The following is a 17,736-nucleotide window of genomic DNA, read 5'->3' on the forward strand; positions in this document are numbered from 1 at the left end:
TACGTCGCCCATCTGACCGGTAACAACTCACTTTAATATCCCGCCAAATTGAGGTGACAGAGTCCCTCTAACAGGAACAGTGGAGGTCAAGATAAGGTCTGGAAGACCAACCAATATTTCAGTAAGAGATACTCATAGGATTGCTATAGCGGCAAATATGAAACCCTGTTTGACAGCAAAAGATCTTTAGAAAAATTTAGAAGACACTGGAGTTATGGTACATTATTCTACTGTAAAGAGACATCTGCACAAATATGGCTTTCATGGAAAAGTCATCAGAAGAAAACCTCACCTGTGTCCTCACCATAAAATTCAGTGTCAGTACTATGCAAAGGGGTAATGTATCTCCTTGTGGAGAGTAACATACCGGCTCTGGTATGCCAAGGTGAGGAGGCCTATTCGCGTGCAGTGCTCCTCTGGGCAATTTAATATGCAAATTACCTCTTCATAGGGGAAGAGGACTTGAACAGTGATGAACTAACGTGCTCGGATAACTTCTTATCCGAGCATGCTCGGGTGTTATCTGAGCATCTGGCAGAGCTCCTATATTATGTTATAGTCCCTGTCGGCCGCATGATTTGTTAGGGAATCCCCACATGTGTTGAGGCTGTCTAACAGCTGCAAATCATGCAGCATCAGAGACTCGAATATAATATATGAGCACTCCAAGATGCTCGCAGCGCGCCGATACAGTTACATTCTGCGGCAGAGCAGGGAGAATCGATCTCCCTGCTCTGCCGCTATGGGGCCCCTGAGCAGGCGGGGAGGCCCGATGTCAGCAGTGGGCCCCCCCCGCCGTCATCGGAAGATTATCTGCACCGGCATTAAGCCGATACAGCTGCTCGCATTGATGGGAGAAGGATCGCTGCGCTTTCTCCCATCATCCCCCTGTCAGTGTCGGACGTCGCCGACACTGACAGCGGGAGCGAGTATTTATTTATTTTATATGGGTGCTGCTGCCTTATTACAGGGTCTGCCTATGGGTATCTGCCGCCTTATTACAGGGTCTGACTATGGGGGTGCTGCCTTATTACAGGGTCTATGGGGGCTGCCTTATTAGAGGGTCTGACTATGGGGGCTGCCTTATTACAGGGTCTGCCTATAGGGTCTTCCTTATTACAGGGTCTGCCTATAGGGGTACTGCCTTATTACAGGGTCTGACTATGGGGGCTGCCTTATTACAGGGTCTGACTATGGGGGCTGCCTTATTACAGGGTCTGACTATGGGGGCTGCCTTATGCTATAGAGTCTGCCTATGGGGAGTGCATTATACTATATTGTGGACTATTTGGTGCATTATGCTACTGTATATGGAGGCTATCTAGGGGGTCATCATACAGTGTGGAGATTACAGTGTGGGGGTCATTATGCATTGTTGGAGCCATCAAACAGTTTGGAGGCTACTAAGGAGTCAGTATACTGTGTGGGTGATACTATACAGTGAGGGGGCATTATACTGTGTATAAGAGAGCATCATACTGTGTATAGGGGAGCTGTACAGGGGGGAGACTTGGGACATTATTAAATGTAAAGTGGGCACTTATTGTTATAGGGGAACTCGGGTTACTGTAGCTATCAAAGGGGCACACAGGCCATTATTACTTTCTAGGGGGCAAAATATTGGCACTGTTTTCTAGGGCACTTGCACCCGGCATTACTATATTATAGAGAGGTGCTTTAGAATTTAGAGGGCACAGAGAACCACACAGCAGGGGCAGTAATAGGAACATACGGCAGCAGTGGCTCAGTATTGTGGTATCAGGGGCAGTAATAGGGACACATACGGCAGGAGTGGCTCATTATTGGGGTAGCAGGGGCAGTAATAGGGACACATACGGCAGCAGCGGCTCAGTATTGGGGTAGCAGGGGCAGTAATAGGGACACATACAGCAGCAGCGGCTCAGTATTGGGGTAGCAGGGGCACTAATAGGGACACACGGCAGCAGCGGCTCAGTATTGGGGTAGCAGGGGCAGTAATAGGGACACATACGGCAGCAGCAGCTCAGTATTGGGGTATCAGGGGCAGTAATAGGGACACATACAGCAGCAGCGGCTCAGTATTGGGGTAGCAGGGGCACTAATAGGGACACACGGCAGCAGCGGCTCAGTATTGGGGTAGCAGGGGCAGTAATAGGGACACATACGGCAGCAGCGGCTCAGTATTGGGGTATCGGCAGGATAAGGAGTTTGTGCAGGTTGGTAATAGATGGTGATGGGGCTGGAATATGACAAGTGAAATGTGTCTTTGTTGTATTCTCTGCAGACGAGTTGTAGCTGGAAGAAGTTGTCATGTTGGTCTGGGCCAGATGGAAAAGACGGGAAAAGGAGATTTTTGTGTACTCACCGTAAAATCCTTTTCTCCGAGCCAATCATTGGGGGACACAGGACCATGGGTGTTCTGCTGCTGCCACTAGGAGGACACTAAGTAAACACAGAAAGAATAGCTCCTCCCCTGCAGTATACACCCTCCTGCTGGCTCTCAGTGAACCAGTTCGGTAACAAAGCAGTAGGAGCTTAATATTTAACAAGGATGAACTATGTCAAAACCAAGTTAACTTAAAAAACCCAAAGCCAATAGGCTAACAGGGTGGGTGCTGTGTCCCCCAATGATTGGCTCGGAGAAAAGGATTTTACGGTGAGTACACAAAAATCTCCTTTTCTCCTACGCCTCATTGGGGGACACAGGACCATGGGATGTCCTAAAGCAGTCCCTGGGTGGGAAACAATTAACTGCAATTGCTGATTGCACCCACAAGTTACAGATGCGCCACAGCCGCCAGCAAAATTCGTCTGCCGACGGTCGCATCTGCCGAGGCCTGAGAGTGAATATGGTAATGTTTCGTAAAGGTATGCAGGCTGGACGAAGTCGCAGCCTTACAAACTTGTGCTGCCGAAGCTTGGTGCCGGATGGCCCAAGACGCACCCACTGATCGAGTGGAGTGAGCCTTAATCCCTGCTGAGACAGGAAGACCTCTGACTAGGTAGGACTCTTGAATAGCTGAACGGATCCATTTGGCTATTGTCGCCTTGGAAGCGGGAAACCCTTTCCTCAGTCCTTCCGGGAGCACAAATAGGGCATCTGACCTGCGGAAAGACACTGTCCGTGAGATGTATCTCCTAAGAGCTCTCACTAAATCCAGTGTGTGAAGGGCCTTCTTGATGCGATGGACTGGTGCCGGACAGAGTGACGGTAAGACAAGCTCCTCATTGAGATGAAAAGAGGATACAACTTTCGGTAGAAAAGAGGGGGATGTCCTCAAAACCACCTTATCCTGATGAAAATTCAGGAACGGAACTTGAGAGGACAGAGCTGCCAGCTCGGAGACTCGTCTAATAGAGGTGACCGCAACTAGAAAAGCAACTTTCCATGAAAGAAGAGACAGGGAAACCTCCTGTAGAGGTTCGAAAGGAGCCTGTTGTAAAACTCCGAGGACCAGATTAAGATCCCATGGTTCCAACGGCATTCTATAGGGGGGCGCCCGATGGGAGACTCCCTGAATAAACTTCTTGACCTGTAATATGTTGGCAATCCTGCGTTGGAAGAGAACGGACAGGGCTGAGATCTGCCCCTTGAGAGAACTAAGGGCGAGACCCAAGTCCAAACCCGTTTGTAAGAACTCGAGAATGGAAGGGATGGAAAAATGTAGAGGAGAACGTCCTCGGTCGCTACACCATGAAAAGAAAGTCTTCCAAGTGCGATGATATATACGCATAGACATAGGCTTTCTAGCGCTGATCATGGTAGCTATAACATCTGGAGAGAAACCTGCCTGGGTTAGGACCCAGGACTCAACGGCCATGCCGTCAAACACAGGGCCTCTGAGTTCTGGTGGTAAAAGGGGCCTTGAGATAGCAGATCTGCGTGATTCGGTAATCGCCAGGGATCGTCGACAACTACTTGAACTAGTTCTGCGTACCACGCTCGGCGCGGCCAATCTGGCGCAATCAGGATTACCGGTACCCTCTCTGCTCTGATTTTCTTGATGACTCTCAGCAGGAGAGGAAGTGGGGAAAATATGTACGGAAGCCGAAAATGAGGCCACGGGAGTACAAGAGCGTCTGCCCCGATGGCTGCCGGATCATGGGACCGAGCCATGAAGTCGGGAACCGTGGAATTCAGCCGTGAGGCCATCATATCCACGTCCGGGGTTCCCCAACGACAGCAGATCTGGTGGAAGATCTCCGGATGGAGAGAACACTCCCCGGAGTCGAGGCATTGCCGACTGAGGAAGTCTGCCTCCCAATTGTCCACTCCCGGGATGTGAACCGCAGAGATCATTGAGCGGTTTTCCTCGGCCCATCGGAGGATGTGGCCTACCTCTGTCATGGCCGCCCTGCTGCAGGTTCCCCCATGGCGGTTGATGTATGCCACTGCAGTGGCGTTGTCGGACTGAATCCTGATTGGGCGACCTGCTAGGAAGGGATTGAACTGGAAAAGTGCCAGCCTGATCGCCCGGATTTCCAAGATGTTGATTGGAAAGCGTGATTCCTGGGAGGACCAGCGGCCCTGAGCAAGCAGTGTGAAGAAGGAATACCGCTCCCCAGCCTAGAAGACTGGTGTCTGTCGTCACAACCAGCCAGTGTACTGGAAGAAAAGACTTCCCTTGATTTAGGGAGGATTTCAATGTCCACCACCTGAGAGACTGTCAGACTTGCTGGGGAAGGAGGAACCGACGGTCTAGGGAGAACGGGTTCCTGTCCAAAACAGCCAGGAGGGCATGCTGTAGGGGACGGAGGTGTAGTTGGACAAATGGAACCGCCTCCATAGCGGCTACCATCCTGCCGAGGACTCTCATACTGAAGCGCAGAGAGTGAGAGCGAGGCTGAGAGAGCTTCTGAGCTTCCCGCTGTAAGACAGATCTTTTCCGGGGGAAGAAGAACCAACCCCCGGGACGAGTCGAGTATCATTCCTAGAAAGGAAATTCGCTGAGCCGGTACTGAGGAAGATTTTTTGAAGTTTATCTTCCAACCCAGGCGAGAAAGGGTATCTATTGTGATGGCCACGGCTTCCTTGCAGGAGAGGAAAGAGGGGCCTTTGATGAGGATATCGTCTAAATACGGGAGCGCCACCACTCCTCGGGTGTAGAGTATGGCCACGGCAGCCACCATGACCTTGGTGAATACCCTGGGAGCGGTGGCGAGGCCGAAGGGCAGAGCAACGAATTGGAAGTGATCTTCCTGAACTGCGAAGCGAAGAAACCTTTGGTGAGAAGGTAAAATAGGAATGTGGAGGTATGCGTCCTGGATGTCTATAGACGCTAGGAACTCGCCTTTTTCCATGGAGGCGATGACAGAACGAAGCGATTCCCTCCGGAACCGTCACACCCTGACGAACTTGTTCAGCAGTTTTAGGTCCAGTATGGGCCGTACTGTACCGTCCTTCTTTGGAACAATGAAGAGGTTTGAATAAAAACCTTGAAACCTTTCGCTTTGAGGGACCGGAATAATAACTCCGTCTTTTCTCAGAGAGCTTATAGCTTTGAAGAACTCTGATGCTTTTGCCCTGGGAGGAGAAGACAGGAAAAAACGGTTTGGAGGACGAGATAAGAGATCTATCTTGTATACAGAGGACACTAGATCGCGGACCCAGTCGTCGTGAGCGACCGAGAGCCACGCGGCACTGAAGGAAAGCAGGCGGCCGCCTACTTTGAGGGTGTCCCCCGGATACCGCAGGGAGTCATTGTGCGGAAGGTCTGCCCGTTCTGGCGCCTCTGGATCCCAGCTGCCGTGGCCTGCCTCTCCATGAAGGGGAAGGCTTAAAAGAGGCCTGTGAACCTCTGTCTCCACATTGTGCCCGGCCGGAACCAGGAGATGTGGAAGTAGAGGACCAGTTTGAGTTGTAAGGAGAAAAAAAAAAAAAAATCGGGACCGAGCCTGTGGTTGCAGGTTCCGAAAGGGCCGAGAGGGTCTCTGTTGTGGACGAAATTTACTCTTCCCTCCAGTGGCGTTAGAAATTAACTGGTCGAGCTTTTCGCCAAAAAGGCGACCGCTCTGATATGGGAGAGAAGTCAATGACTTTTTGGAAGTAGAATCCTCACGCCAGTCCCTGAGCCATAAGGACCACCGGATGGTGATGGCATTTGCTGCTGCTTGAGAAGCGCAGTCAGTCAGCGGCATCCAGGGACACGGTGACTACAAAATCTCCAGCTCTGGCTATCTGAGTAGCGAGGTCTGCTATCTCGGGGGGAATATTGGTATCCAGTACTGCTGAAGACAAGACCTCAGCCCAGTGGGTCATAGCCTCAGCCACCCACGTAGCGGCAATAGATGGAAAGAGTGCGGCCGCTGAGGCTTCAAAAGCTGAAAGCGCCATATTGTCGATCTGACGATCGGTTGGATTTTTAATAGAGGCGCCCTCCGAGGAGGATAAAACAGATTTCGTAGCCAGGCGCGATACCGGAGGCTCTACTGGGGGAGATTGTGACCAATCTTTTCTTAGATCCTGGGCAAAGGGATATTTGGACTCCATGGGCTTCTGCCCTGTGAATCGTTTATCTGGACGGATCCTGTCAGATTCAACAATTTGCTTAAACTCGGGATGAGTGGCGAACACTCTGTGAGCTCGTTTGGTCCTCTTAAAGGACACGGCATGATCCGTTTTAGATAAGGGTTCCTCCTCAAGTCTCAAAGCCTTTTTCACTGACTCAATTAGAGAGTCGAAAGTCTCCTGATTGTGATGGAATTCCTGATCTAGGGACGTGTCAGAATCGTCCTCTGAAACAGGTTCTCTACTAGCCCCAATGGAAGGGGAGCGAGAAATGGAGCTCTCAGAACCCGAAAACCGGTGATGGTCTGGGGATATGGCTTGAGCCCTTTTCCTGGAGGAGTGAGAACTCCTTGGCAAGGTACGACCCCTGGAGTACGAGGGGTTCTGACCATCGGAAGTGTCGTCCGTATTAGTGCCCTGGTTAGAGGAAGGGTCTCGGAACGAGTCTAACGCTTTTGCCAGGGATGCCATAGACCAGGAAAGGGAGGTAGCCCACTCAGGGGGACTAGGCTCGCTGGGTTCAGTATCAGCAACAGGTGGTTCCTGAGCCGTCATCGGTTCACAAGCTGTGCATAATGCAGTATTGTGACCCCGGGGTAATGATACCTTACAAGAGGTACATGCAGCGAAAAATACAGTGTGGGTTTTCCCAGACCTATTGTGAGGCTTTGGTTGAGACATAGTAAAGCCTGGAGGAAAGCGCTTACTAGCAGGGGAAGGGTTAAGCTATGTTTCTGGAGCTTACCCATGGTCCTGTGTCTTGAGTCCCCAGGGGAGGTCCGCAGTGTGATGCCACGGGAGTTATGCACAGGAATCGCTAATCCTGAAGGCTGTGATTGAAAAGGCTGGAGCAGCGCTGCAGCATCAGCCCTGTGGGTGTACCAAAATGGCCGCCGAGATCAGGAAGTGAGACTGTATCTCAGGGAATGAGAAGTGCCAGAAAGAGGGGGCGGCGGTAACTGCCGGTGGGCGTGGCCAAAACTCCGGCCTGTATGAAAGGGAAAAGCCGGGGGCTAAATTTTAAACCTGCGGTTGCGGCCTGCAGCGCTGCGACCGCTATTAGCGCCATTCTTCAGCCACACTCTCTGAAGGATTGCCGCACTGGAGACCACCCACGGACCCGGGCGTTAAGGTGCGGACCTCCCATACCCCGGGGACCAGGATCCCCCAAGCGCCTTGGCCCCCGCAGTGTACTCACGGTAGATGCGGTGGGCCGGTGCTCAATCCACCGTCGCCATAGTCAGGGAGGGGGTGGAGAGCTTCTGCCACCATGCGTCATCCGCTATATCAGTGGTGATGCAGAGGGGGGGCTGCACGGACGCCATATATATCATGTCCGGCTATGCACCTGGCTCCAGGAGAGGTAGATAGAGGGCTACCCCATGTGATCGCCTGCTATGGAGGGGGGGGGGGGGAGATCGGAACGCGAAGGAACTGTCGCCCGCAAGATGACCTCAGGGCTGGCATCCAACGTTGCAGGAAAGGATACGGGAGGGACGGTCTACGTACTTGCCTGTTGATGGTTCGGGGGAGATCGAAGCCTAGAAAGGATCAGTCGCCCCCATTTGCTCCGTTAAAGGAAAAAATAGAACAAAAAATCAAAAATTAAAATAAAAACGGTGGCTTCTGAAACAGACCCAAGTGCCTCCTACAGACACTAAAGGTACCGTCACACTAAGCGACGCTGCAGCGATACAGACAACGATGCCGATCGCTGCAGCGTCGCTGTTTGGTCGCTGGAGAGCTGTCACACAGACCGCTCTCCAGCGACCAACGATGCCGAGGTCCCTGGGTAACCAGGGTAAACATCGGGTTGCTAAGCGCAGGGCCGCGCTTAGTAACCCGATGTTTACCCTGGTTACCAGTGTAAAATGTAAAAAAACAAACACTACATACTTACATTCACGTCCCTCGCCGTCCGCTTCCTGCACTGACTGAGCGCCGGCCCTAACAGCAGAGCGGTGACGTCACCGCTGTGCTGTGCTTTCACTTACGGCCGGCAGTCAGTCAGTGCAGGAAGCGGACAGCGAGGGACGTGTGACAGACATCAGAAGGTGAGTATGTACTGTTTGTTTTTTTACATTTTACACTGGTAACCAGGGTAAACATCGGGTTACTAAGCACGGCCCTGCGCTTAGTAACCCGATATTTACCCTGGTTACCATTGTAAAACATCGCTGGTATCGTTGCTTTTGCTGTCAAAGACAACGATACACGGCGATCTGACGACCAAATAAAGTTCTGAACTTTAATCAACGACCAGCGATATCACAGCAGGATCCTGATCGCTGCTGCCTGTCAAACACAACGATATCGCTAGCCAGGACGCTGCAACGTCACGGATCGCTAGCGATATCGTTTAGTGTGACGGTACCTTAAGCAAGAACTGGTTCACTGAGAGCCAGCAGGAGGGTGTATACTGCAGGGGAGGAGCTATTCTTTGTGTTTACTTAGTGTCCTCTTAGTGGCAGCAGCATAACACCCATGGTCCGGTGTCCCCCAATGAGGTGTAGGAGAAAAATGAACGATTCCATCAGAAAGGATGTCAGCGGTAAGTCACCATCAAACTGTGCAGTGATCTCTTATATGCTCTGTAGGGCTGGTATCTACCACTGACCATATGGTGGTAATATCCATGTTGGGCTTTATATAGAGATTATCTTCAGTAACAGCGCGGTCATCTGCTGAGGTTCTCCTCCACTATTAGGGCGCGTCACCGAATTGTAATCAAGGTTACCTGGTTAGGGGCCCGCTCAGAAGTTTCGCCCCCCCTGAACCACAACCCTAGCTACGCCTCTGATTAAGCATCATCAATGGAATATCTGTGGAGATTTGAAAGTGATTGGTCTGCTAATGGCAATGCAAGGAGGTTTCACAAAATATTGTTGCTTCTTGTGTTCATGGGACGGTAGAAATACAGTAGAGCATTATGTTCATCGTGATTGGGGACAGAAACATCTATGCTCCAGGTAAAAACAATGTTCAGCATAATCTTTTAGTTGCTCCAACAAAAATCTTTCTTCCTCCACTACATATAAAGTTGGGATTGAGTAAAAACTTTGTAAAAGCCATAGCAAAGACAAATTCACAAGGGTTCCAGTACATTTCACAGAAATTTCACAGGTATTTGTTGGTCCTCAGATCAGAAAGCTTATGAGAGATGATGTGTTTGAAGGAACTCTAAAGGTACCTTCACACGAAGCGACGCTGCAGCGATAGCGACAACGATGTCGATCGCTGCAGCGTCGCTGTTTGGTCGCTGGAGAGCTGTCACACAGACCGCTCTCCAGCGACCAACGATGCCGAGGTCCCCGGGTAACCAGGGTAAACATCGGGTAACTAAGCGCAGGGCCGCGCTTAGTAACCCGATGTTTACCCTGGTTACCAGCGTAAAATCTAAAAAAAACAAACAGCACATACTTACATTCACGTCCCCCTGCGTCCACTTCCTGACTGACTGAGCGCCGTACAGTGAGAGCAGAGCGGTGACGTCACCGCTGTGCTGCTTTCACTTTCACTTTGCGGCGCTGAGTCAGAGGAGGAAGCAGACTGCAGGGGACGCAATGTGAGTATGTGCTGTTTGTTTTTTTTACATTTTACGCTAGTAACCAGGGTAAACATCGGGTAACTAAGCGCGGCCCTGCGCTTAGTAACCCGATGTTTACCCTGGTTACCAGTGTAAAACATCGCTGGTATCGTTGCTTTTGCTTTCAAACACAACAATACACAGCGATCGGACGACCAAATAAAGTTCTGGACTTTATTCAGCGACCAGCGACATCACAGCAGGATCCTGATCGCTGCTGCGTGTCAAACGAAACGATATCGCTAGCGAGGACGCTGCAACGTCACGGATTGCTAGCGATATCGTTATAATGTCGTTTCGTGTGAAGGTACCTTAAGGGTAAGTTCACACAGGATGTCTTTGCTGCGTTTTTTTATGCTAATTTTCAGCTGCTTTTTACAGTACCAGCAAAGCCTATGAGATTTCAGAAATCTCATGTACACACATTGGTTTTTTTTTTTGAGCAGTATTTTGTGCTTTGCTGCGTTTAATTTGACATAGAGCATGTCACTTCTTTCAGCATTTTTGCTGCGTTTTTTCACCCATTGACTTGAATGGGTATTGAAAAAAAAGCAGCAAAAACGCAGGTATCATTATTTGCTGTGTTTTTGCTGCTGAAAATCCAAGGACATTAGCCTGGACAAAGAAAAAAAAAGGCACCAAAAAAGCACCAAGTACGTGACAAAAAACGCACCAAAAACCACACCTAAACCTGCGTTTTTGACGCAGCTTCTTTCCTGCCAAGATGATCAGGTTTTGCTGCAGAAAAAAAATACGCAGCAAAAACGTCCTGTGTGAACTTACCCTAAATGATAAGGAATTGAGATTTTGGAAAAGCTTCAAGTGGATCTGTGAAAAATTCTTAGGAAGAAAAAAAATCTCCAGAATATGTTGAAGGTGTTGTAAAACTGCTAAATGCATACCAGTGTCTTGGATGTCACATGTCTCTGAAAATGAACTTTTTGCATTCACATTTAGATTTCTTCCCTTAAAATCTTGGGGATGTAAGCGATGAACAAGGCGAGCAGTTTCACCAGGACATTAAAGTAATGGAACACCGCTACCAGGGTTTTTGGAATGACTCAGTGATGGCAGATTACCGTTGGATGTTATATAGGGACAACCCTGAAAAATCGTGTCAACGATCATCTAATGTCAAGCACTTTTAATTTCTGCTCATATTTTGGTTTCTATTTTGCATGTGAAATTATTTTGGTTCAATAAAAACCGTTTTGTAAGGTGAAGCATTTTTTTCTGATATGTAGATTACTGTTTTCTTAATGTCGCCAGTATCTTCCCTATATCTTATAATAATGATGCTAGTCCATGGAAACTATACGTGCTACAGAAAAACTATGTACTTTTCTGAATCATCTTTTTGTCCTGATTTCAAAAATGTATAAAGTCACCTGCGATGATTACAAAAAATATTTTTTTGTAGACCGGTGATTATCGACCCTTTATGAGCCTTGCAATATGGCTTAGGATAAAAGCCAAATCAGAATCTCAATTTGCAGACACAGTGTTTCAGGATATTTCCCCTCTTCGGTGCAAAGTATGAGAACTGATTTGGCTAAGTGAGAGGCTCTGGACTGAGGTCGGAGGGGCAATGTTTCTGCTTGGTGGAGAGTGACATCCCAGCATGGAGCGGTGATCTGCATTGCAGCATGCTGACATTTCACTTTGATAAGTCTATGGATGAGCGGAAAACATTGGACTGCACTCAGATGCCATCAGAGTGCAGTCAGATTTCCGGAAACTCACAGAATTATAAGGCGGTACTAAAGATAATCACTCCTAGAATACTTTAGTCTTTTGTAACAAAAAGGCATTCACTTACATAGATCTTACAAACCATATTAGGGTGATGTGTTGCAATGACCTCGGTTTTCTTTCTGCATATGACTACTACTATTTATGTATCTGCAATATCTGTAATGAAAATCCACAGCACATACTGACATATTGTGGATTTAAAATTTGCAGACCAGGTCAATTAGAGCTGCAGATTTTCTACCCAGCGTGTCCATGGAATTTAGCCCAATCTCATCCACAATACTGGTACTACAGCCGCTTGTGTGCAAATACAAAAACTGCATAGTGATACACAGCATTATGTAAGCCTGCAATACGCCATCAGTTGTGTCAGAAAGGACTCTTACCAGCGAGCTGGAGGATCAAACTGCAAGTTGGATAAAGGTTCATCAAGGGGAAGAAGAATGTACATGTCACACAAAGACGGCAGGTTATGTTTATACTCCAGGCGGAATTCTGTGGATGTGGAACAGCAATTCCACGAAGATGAAAGATGCAAAGGAGCAGCGGACATGCCAGGCTTAAAAACCTTAAATCGAAGGAAAATTGGCATGAGAATTCTTTGTAAGAATTACTTAAAATACAGAAAAAAAAGAAAGACTGAAGAGACAAAGTACCTGATACTTGAGTAGGACAACATTGTAATACGGAGCTGTGTGCTGTTCGGCCATATTCTGCAGGTGAGTATTCAGCCGCTGCATGTTTAGCCAGAAGTCTTTGCAGTTAGGGTCACTCTGAGACAAGTCACTGGGAAAAAGTTTAGGCGATTTATTCAAAGCAAAGGTGAATCAATTAAAGGTATAGAAAGGAAAAAGCTTTAAGCTTCGTAGAAGCATATTAGCAGGGGCATGGGCAGAATTTTGGTTACAGCAGAGGTGTATCTAGCCTTTCCTGCACCCGGGGCAAAGGATCAGTTTGGCGCCCCCCCAAACCTCCCCCATTTGAACCTTAACGCTATTGAATCTGTATGACCAAGCCAAGGTACATTCCTGAATCCCCATTATGTTAAAATAGATACCAATAAAAGTAAAATTAATTGAGACATCAGTAGGTTAAGTGTTTTTGAATATCCATATTGAATCAGGAGCCCCATATAATCCTGCATAAAGGTTAATAATGGCCCCATAACATGCTCCATAGACACATTTGCCCAATATAGTGCTGCACAAACGTTAATTATGGCCCCATAAGATGCTCCATACAGACACTTGCCCCATATAGTACTGCACAAATGTTATGGCCCCATAGATGCTCCATACAGACACTTGACCCATTTGCTGTTGCTGCGATAAAAAAAATAAATAAAAAATCACATACTCACCTCTCCGTCGCTCAGGCCCGTGGCACTTTCAATATTCACCTGCTCCTCGTTCCAGCCGCCGCTCCATCTTCTTCAGAGTCTTCTGCACTGACTTTCAGGCAGAGGGTGCGCACTAACTACTTCACCGCGCCCTCTGACCTCAGCATCACTGCAGAAGACGCTGAAGATGGAGCTCCGCCGGAACGAGGAGCAGGTGAATATAGCGCTGCACTCCCCTCCCCGTTATACTCACCTGCTCCTGGTGCGGTGCAGTCCCTGCTTCCTGGCACCGCAGCTTCCTGTACTGAGCGGTCACCGTTACCGCTCATTACAGTAATGAATATGCGGCTCCACCCCTATGGGAGGTGGAGTATAATTAGACAGCTGCCGCTCCCCCTCCCTGGCCCTGCCAACCCCTGGGTATGACTTGACGAGGAGCCTCCTTGGACCGCCGCATGATCAGGCGGCCCGCTGGCACCCCCCTGTCGGCTGCGCCTGGGGCACATGCCCCGGCTGCCCACCCCTGGATACGCCACTGGGTTACAGAAAGATGGTAGCACACTTTTACAATTGTTCACCATTGAACACGCTCCCCATCATCCACATAGACAGGATCCTTTTCCATCAGCTTGCTCTACAATGTAGGCTGATAACATTTTTGTCTTCATAGTGAAACATGGTGGGGTATTCATTAAAAGGTTTATATTTTAACGTGTACATTGTGAATACCAATCAGCCATAGGCCTGGCCTTATTCACATGGCAGGTATTATGATCAGCATTTGTAACCCAAAATCAGGAAGAAAACTTGCAGAGAGAACTAATATAATGGAAAAAAAAAATCTCAAGTTGTTCTATATTTTGAAGTTACTTCTGGTTCTTACAAATACTGACCGAATATGTAATTTTTCAGAGGTGATGCAACACAAAGGAAAACACACTTTTCATTGAGACAGAACAATGAAAGTCATTGAAGGCTACTACTAAATTCTACTTGATCCTTAAAAGGAATGATATATTGCTCAAATTTGCCCAAAGCTGATTGCCAAATCATTAGCAGCTTCACAGGCTACGATTGAGAATCTGACAGCAGCCCAAATTAAATAACATTACACGTAACCATCCCCTTACCTATACAGAAGGTCAGGATTTGGAATGAACTGCTCAACATCAGATGTGTGGATCAGCCGAAAGCTTAATACAGGAGGTGGAGTGGCTCCACCAAACACGCGAAGAATGCCTCCTGGAAAGGACATTGTAAGCTCTCCTGACACACGTACTCCCGAACTGCAAAAAACAGAATAATTCCAGGAAATTACAAGAAAAACAAAACATTAAAACAGGAAAAAAAAAGAAAATCCTAATTGCATGTCAGCAATCTTACCCCTCTAGTCCACTTTCTTCAAACACAGCATGGACATACTCAGTGAAAGCAGCTGCTACAGGTAGGGACTCCTGAGATCCAAGAATAACAGGACTAGGTCCACGAGATAATCCTGGAAGAAAATTAGTTGAATCAGGCTACATTCCCACAATGAGTATTTGGAGAGATTTTGGTGTTGAAGATTTTCTACAGTGGGTATGAGATTTCTACAAACCTGTAAGATGCTTTTTTTTTGGCCAGCGAAAATATGCAGCTTCAAAGTCTCCAAATCTCATAGGAAACGTAACCCCTTCCCGACATATGACGTACCGATATGTCACATTTGGCAGTGTTTTGCAGACACATGAGGTACTAGTAAGTCATGGTGATTAAACAGGCATTGGAGCTGTGCCTGAACGATCACCGCCGAGAGCTGGGCTTAAGTGATAGCCAAGCTTTGACTGTCACCCCAGGGGTTGTCAAGCTGTTTAACCCTCTTAATAGTGTGATCAATAGCACTCACAGCATTTAGAGGACTAGGAGATGGAGGGGGCTCCCTCTCTCACCCGATCGGCACCTTCGTGGCCCAATAGTTGCCATGGCAGCAGGTGGTCAAATAATGACCTTCTGGTCTGCCAGCTACGGTAGCCTGTTAGACCATGCCAGGAGCATGATCTAAAAATCGTTTTGGCAGTGTATCATTGACAGGTGTAATGCATTATACCAGTGATCAGAGTAATAAAAGTAAAAAAAAAAAAAATGCAAAAAAAAAAATGCAAAAAAAAGGAAATATACGTATTTATTGATATAATATACCGGTAATAATTTTTATGTGAAAATAAAAACCGTACATATTTGGTATGTTCACGTCCAGAACAACCCTATCTATACAACTGAGACTAGTTAACCACTTAAGTGAATTTAAAAAAACTATGCTTTTTCTGCATACCGCAAAAAATGTGGAATAAAACGGGATCAAAAAGCTCAATGTAAATTTTTCCTCATTTTCCTGTGGGAAAATGTTAAATTTTGACCGATCACAAAATTTGTGGAAAAATGTACCGGTAATTATTTTTTCTCCACCGCTCAAGGTTCTGTGACCTGTGGTGTCAATATGATTACAGCACCCCTAGATTAATTTATTGAGACGTGCAGTAAAATGAAGTCACTTCTGGGTGGGAAGGAGTTCTGCCAATGTGACATTGCACCCGCAAACCATTCCAGCTAAATCTGCACTATAATAAGGTGCTCCTTCCCTTCTGAGCTTTGCACTGTGCCTGAAAAGTATTTCCCGATTACATGTATGGTATTGGCGCACTCACGAGAAATTACATAAACCATGAGGTCCATTTTTTCCTATTGCCCTTGTAAAAATTAAAAACTTGGGGCCAAAACAATATTTTAGTGGTAAAAATTTAATTATTCTTTCTTCCCTGCCCAATGGAATAAAATGATGTGACACACCTATGGTGCCAATATGCTCACTGCACCCATAGATGAATTAATTGAGGATTGCAGTTTTTAAAATGAGGTCATTTCTGGAGTTTAGGCACATCAGGGGCTCTGCAAAAGAGACAAGGTGTCCACTATTCCACCAATTTTGCACACCAAATGTCAAATGATTCGCCTTCCCTTCCAAGCCCTGCCGTGCACCCAAACGGTACTTTCCCCCCCACATATGGGATATCAGTGTACTCCGGAGAATTGCACAACAGATTTTAAGGTCCATTTTCTCCTGTTACCCTTGTCAAAATAACAAATTTGGGGCTTAAGCAATATTTGTGGGAAAATTTAAAATTGTCATTTTTTTTTCTTTCCTCAAAGCATTAACCCCTTCACCCTCAAGCCTGTTTTTACCTTCCTCACCAGGCCAATTTTTTCAATTCTGACCACTGTCCCTTTAGTAGGAAATAACTCTGAAACACTTCAACAGATCCCACCGATTCTGAGACTGTTTTTTCGTGACATTGTACTTCATGATAGTGGTAACATTTCTTCGATATGACTTGCGTTTGTGAAAAAAAATAGGAAATTTGCTGAAAATTATAAAAATTTGGCAATTTTCAAACTTTTATTTATTCCACTTAAATCAGAGAGTTATGTAACACAACATAGTTAATAGATAACATTTCCCACATGTCTACTTTACATCAGCAAAATTTTTGAAACAGCTTTCTTTGTTATACCTTCTTAAGGGTTAAAAGTTGTCCAGCGATTTCTCATTTTCCCAAAATTTACAAAACCATTTTTTTCGTGACCACATCATTTGAAGTGACTTTGAGCGGGTCTATATGACAGAAAATACCCACCATTCTAAAAACTGATCCCCTGAGGGTATGTGCACACGTTGCGGAAAGGTGTGCGGATTTTTCCTTACTGATTTTGGTAAATCCACAGGAAATCCACACTGCGGATTTACCGCGGTTTTTGTGCGGATTCCACCTGTGGCTTTACACCTGCGGATTCCTATTATGGAGCAGGCGTAAACCGCTGCGGAATCCGCACAAAGAACTGACAAGCTGCGGAATAAACAACGCAGTATTTTTGCACGTTTTTTTCTGCAGCATGTGCACTGCGGATTTGGTTTTCCATAGGTTTACATGGTACTGTACAACGCATGGAAAACTGCTGCGAATCCGCAGCGGCCAATCCGCAGCGTGTGCACATACCCTCAAGGTGCTCAAAACAACTCAAGAAGTTTATTAACCCTTCAGGTGCGTCACAGGAATTAATGGAATGTGGAAAGAAAAAAAAATTCCCTCCACACACACACAAAAAATCCTTTTTAGACCCAAAATTTCACATGGGTAATAGGAGAAATTGCACCATACTATTTGTTGTGGAATTTTTCCTGAGTACGCTGATACCCCATATGTGGCGGAAAACTACTGTTTGGGCGCACGGCAAGGTTTGGAAGGGAAGGAGCGCCATGTGACTTTTTGAATGCAAAATTTGCTGGAATAATTAACGAATGCCATGTCGCGTTTGGAGAGCCCCTGGTGTGCATAAACACTGGGAACCCCCAACAAGCGACACCATCTTTTAAACATTCTAAAAAAAAATTATAATGTTTAAAAAATGATGCTGATGTAACATAGACATGTGGGAAATGTTGTTATTTATAAACTATTTTGTGTGGTATAACTATCTGGTTTAAGGGCATAACAATTAAAAGTTTGAAAATTGCTAGACTTTCAATTTTTTTTG

The 17,736-nt window shown here is 46.8% G+C and overlaps 1 protein-coding gene across 10 annotated transcripts in view; it reads right to left on the reverse strand.

Annotated features, from left to right (window-relative positions):
• The window catches only part of FCHO1 (FCH and mu domain containing endocytic adaptor 1), a 143,384-nt gene that overhangs the window by 11,917 nt on the left and 113,731 nt on the right, over positions 1 to 17,736 (reverse strand). For all 10 annotated transcript variants that reach the window (XM_077270493.1, XM_077270437.1, XM_077270474.1 and 7 more), the window contains 4 exons: positions 14,551 to 14,662; positions 14,298 to 14,453; positions 12,485 to 12,614; positions 12,215 to 12,396 (listed from right to left, as the gene is read on the reverse strand). In XM_077270493.1, coding sequence (XP_077126608.1) covers positions 12,215 to 12,396; positions 12,485 to 12,614; positions 14,298 to 14,453; positions 14,551 to 14,662 — 580 coding nt within the window. The remainder of the gene's footprint in view (positions 1 to 12,214; positions 12,397 to 12,484; positions 12,615 to 14,297; positions 14,454 to 14,550; positions 14,663 to 17,736) is intronic.

This window comes from Ranitomeya variabilis, chromosome 1 (assembly GCF_051348905.1).
Source record: "Ranitomeya variabilis isolate aRanVar5 chromosome 1, aRanVar5.hap1, whole genome shotgun sequence".
Classification (NCBI taxonomy): domain Eukaryota; kingdom Metazoa; phylum Chordata; class Amphibia; order Anura; family Dendrobatidae; genus Ranitomeya; species Ranitomeya variabilis.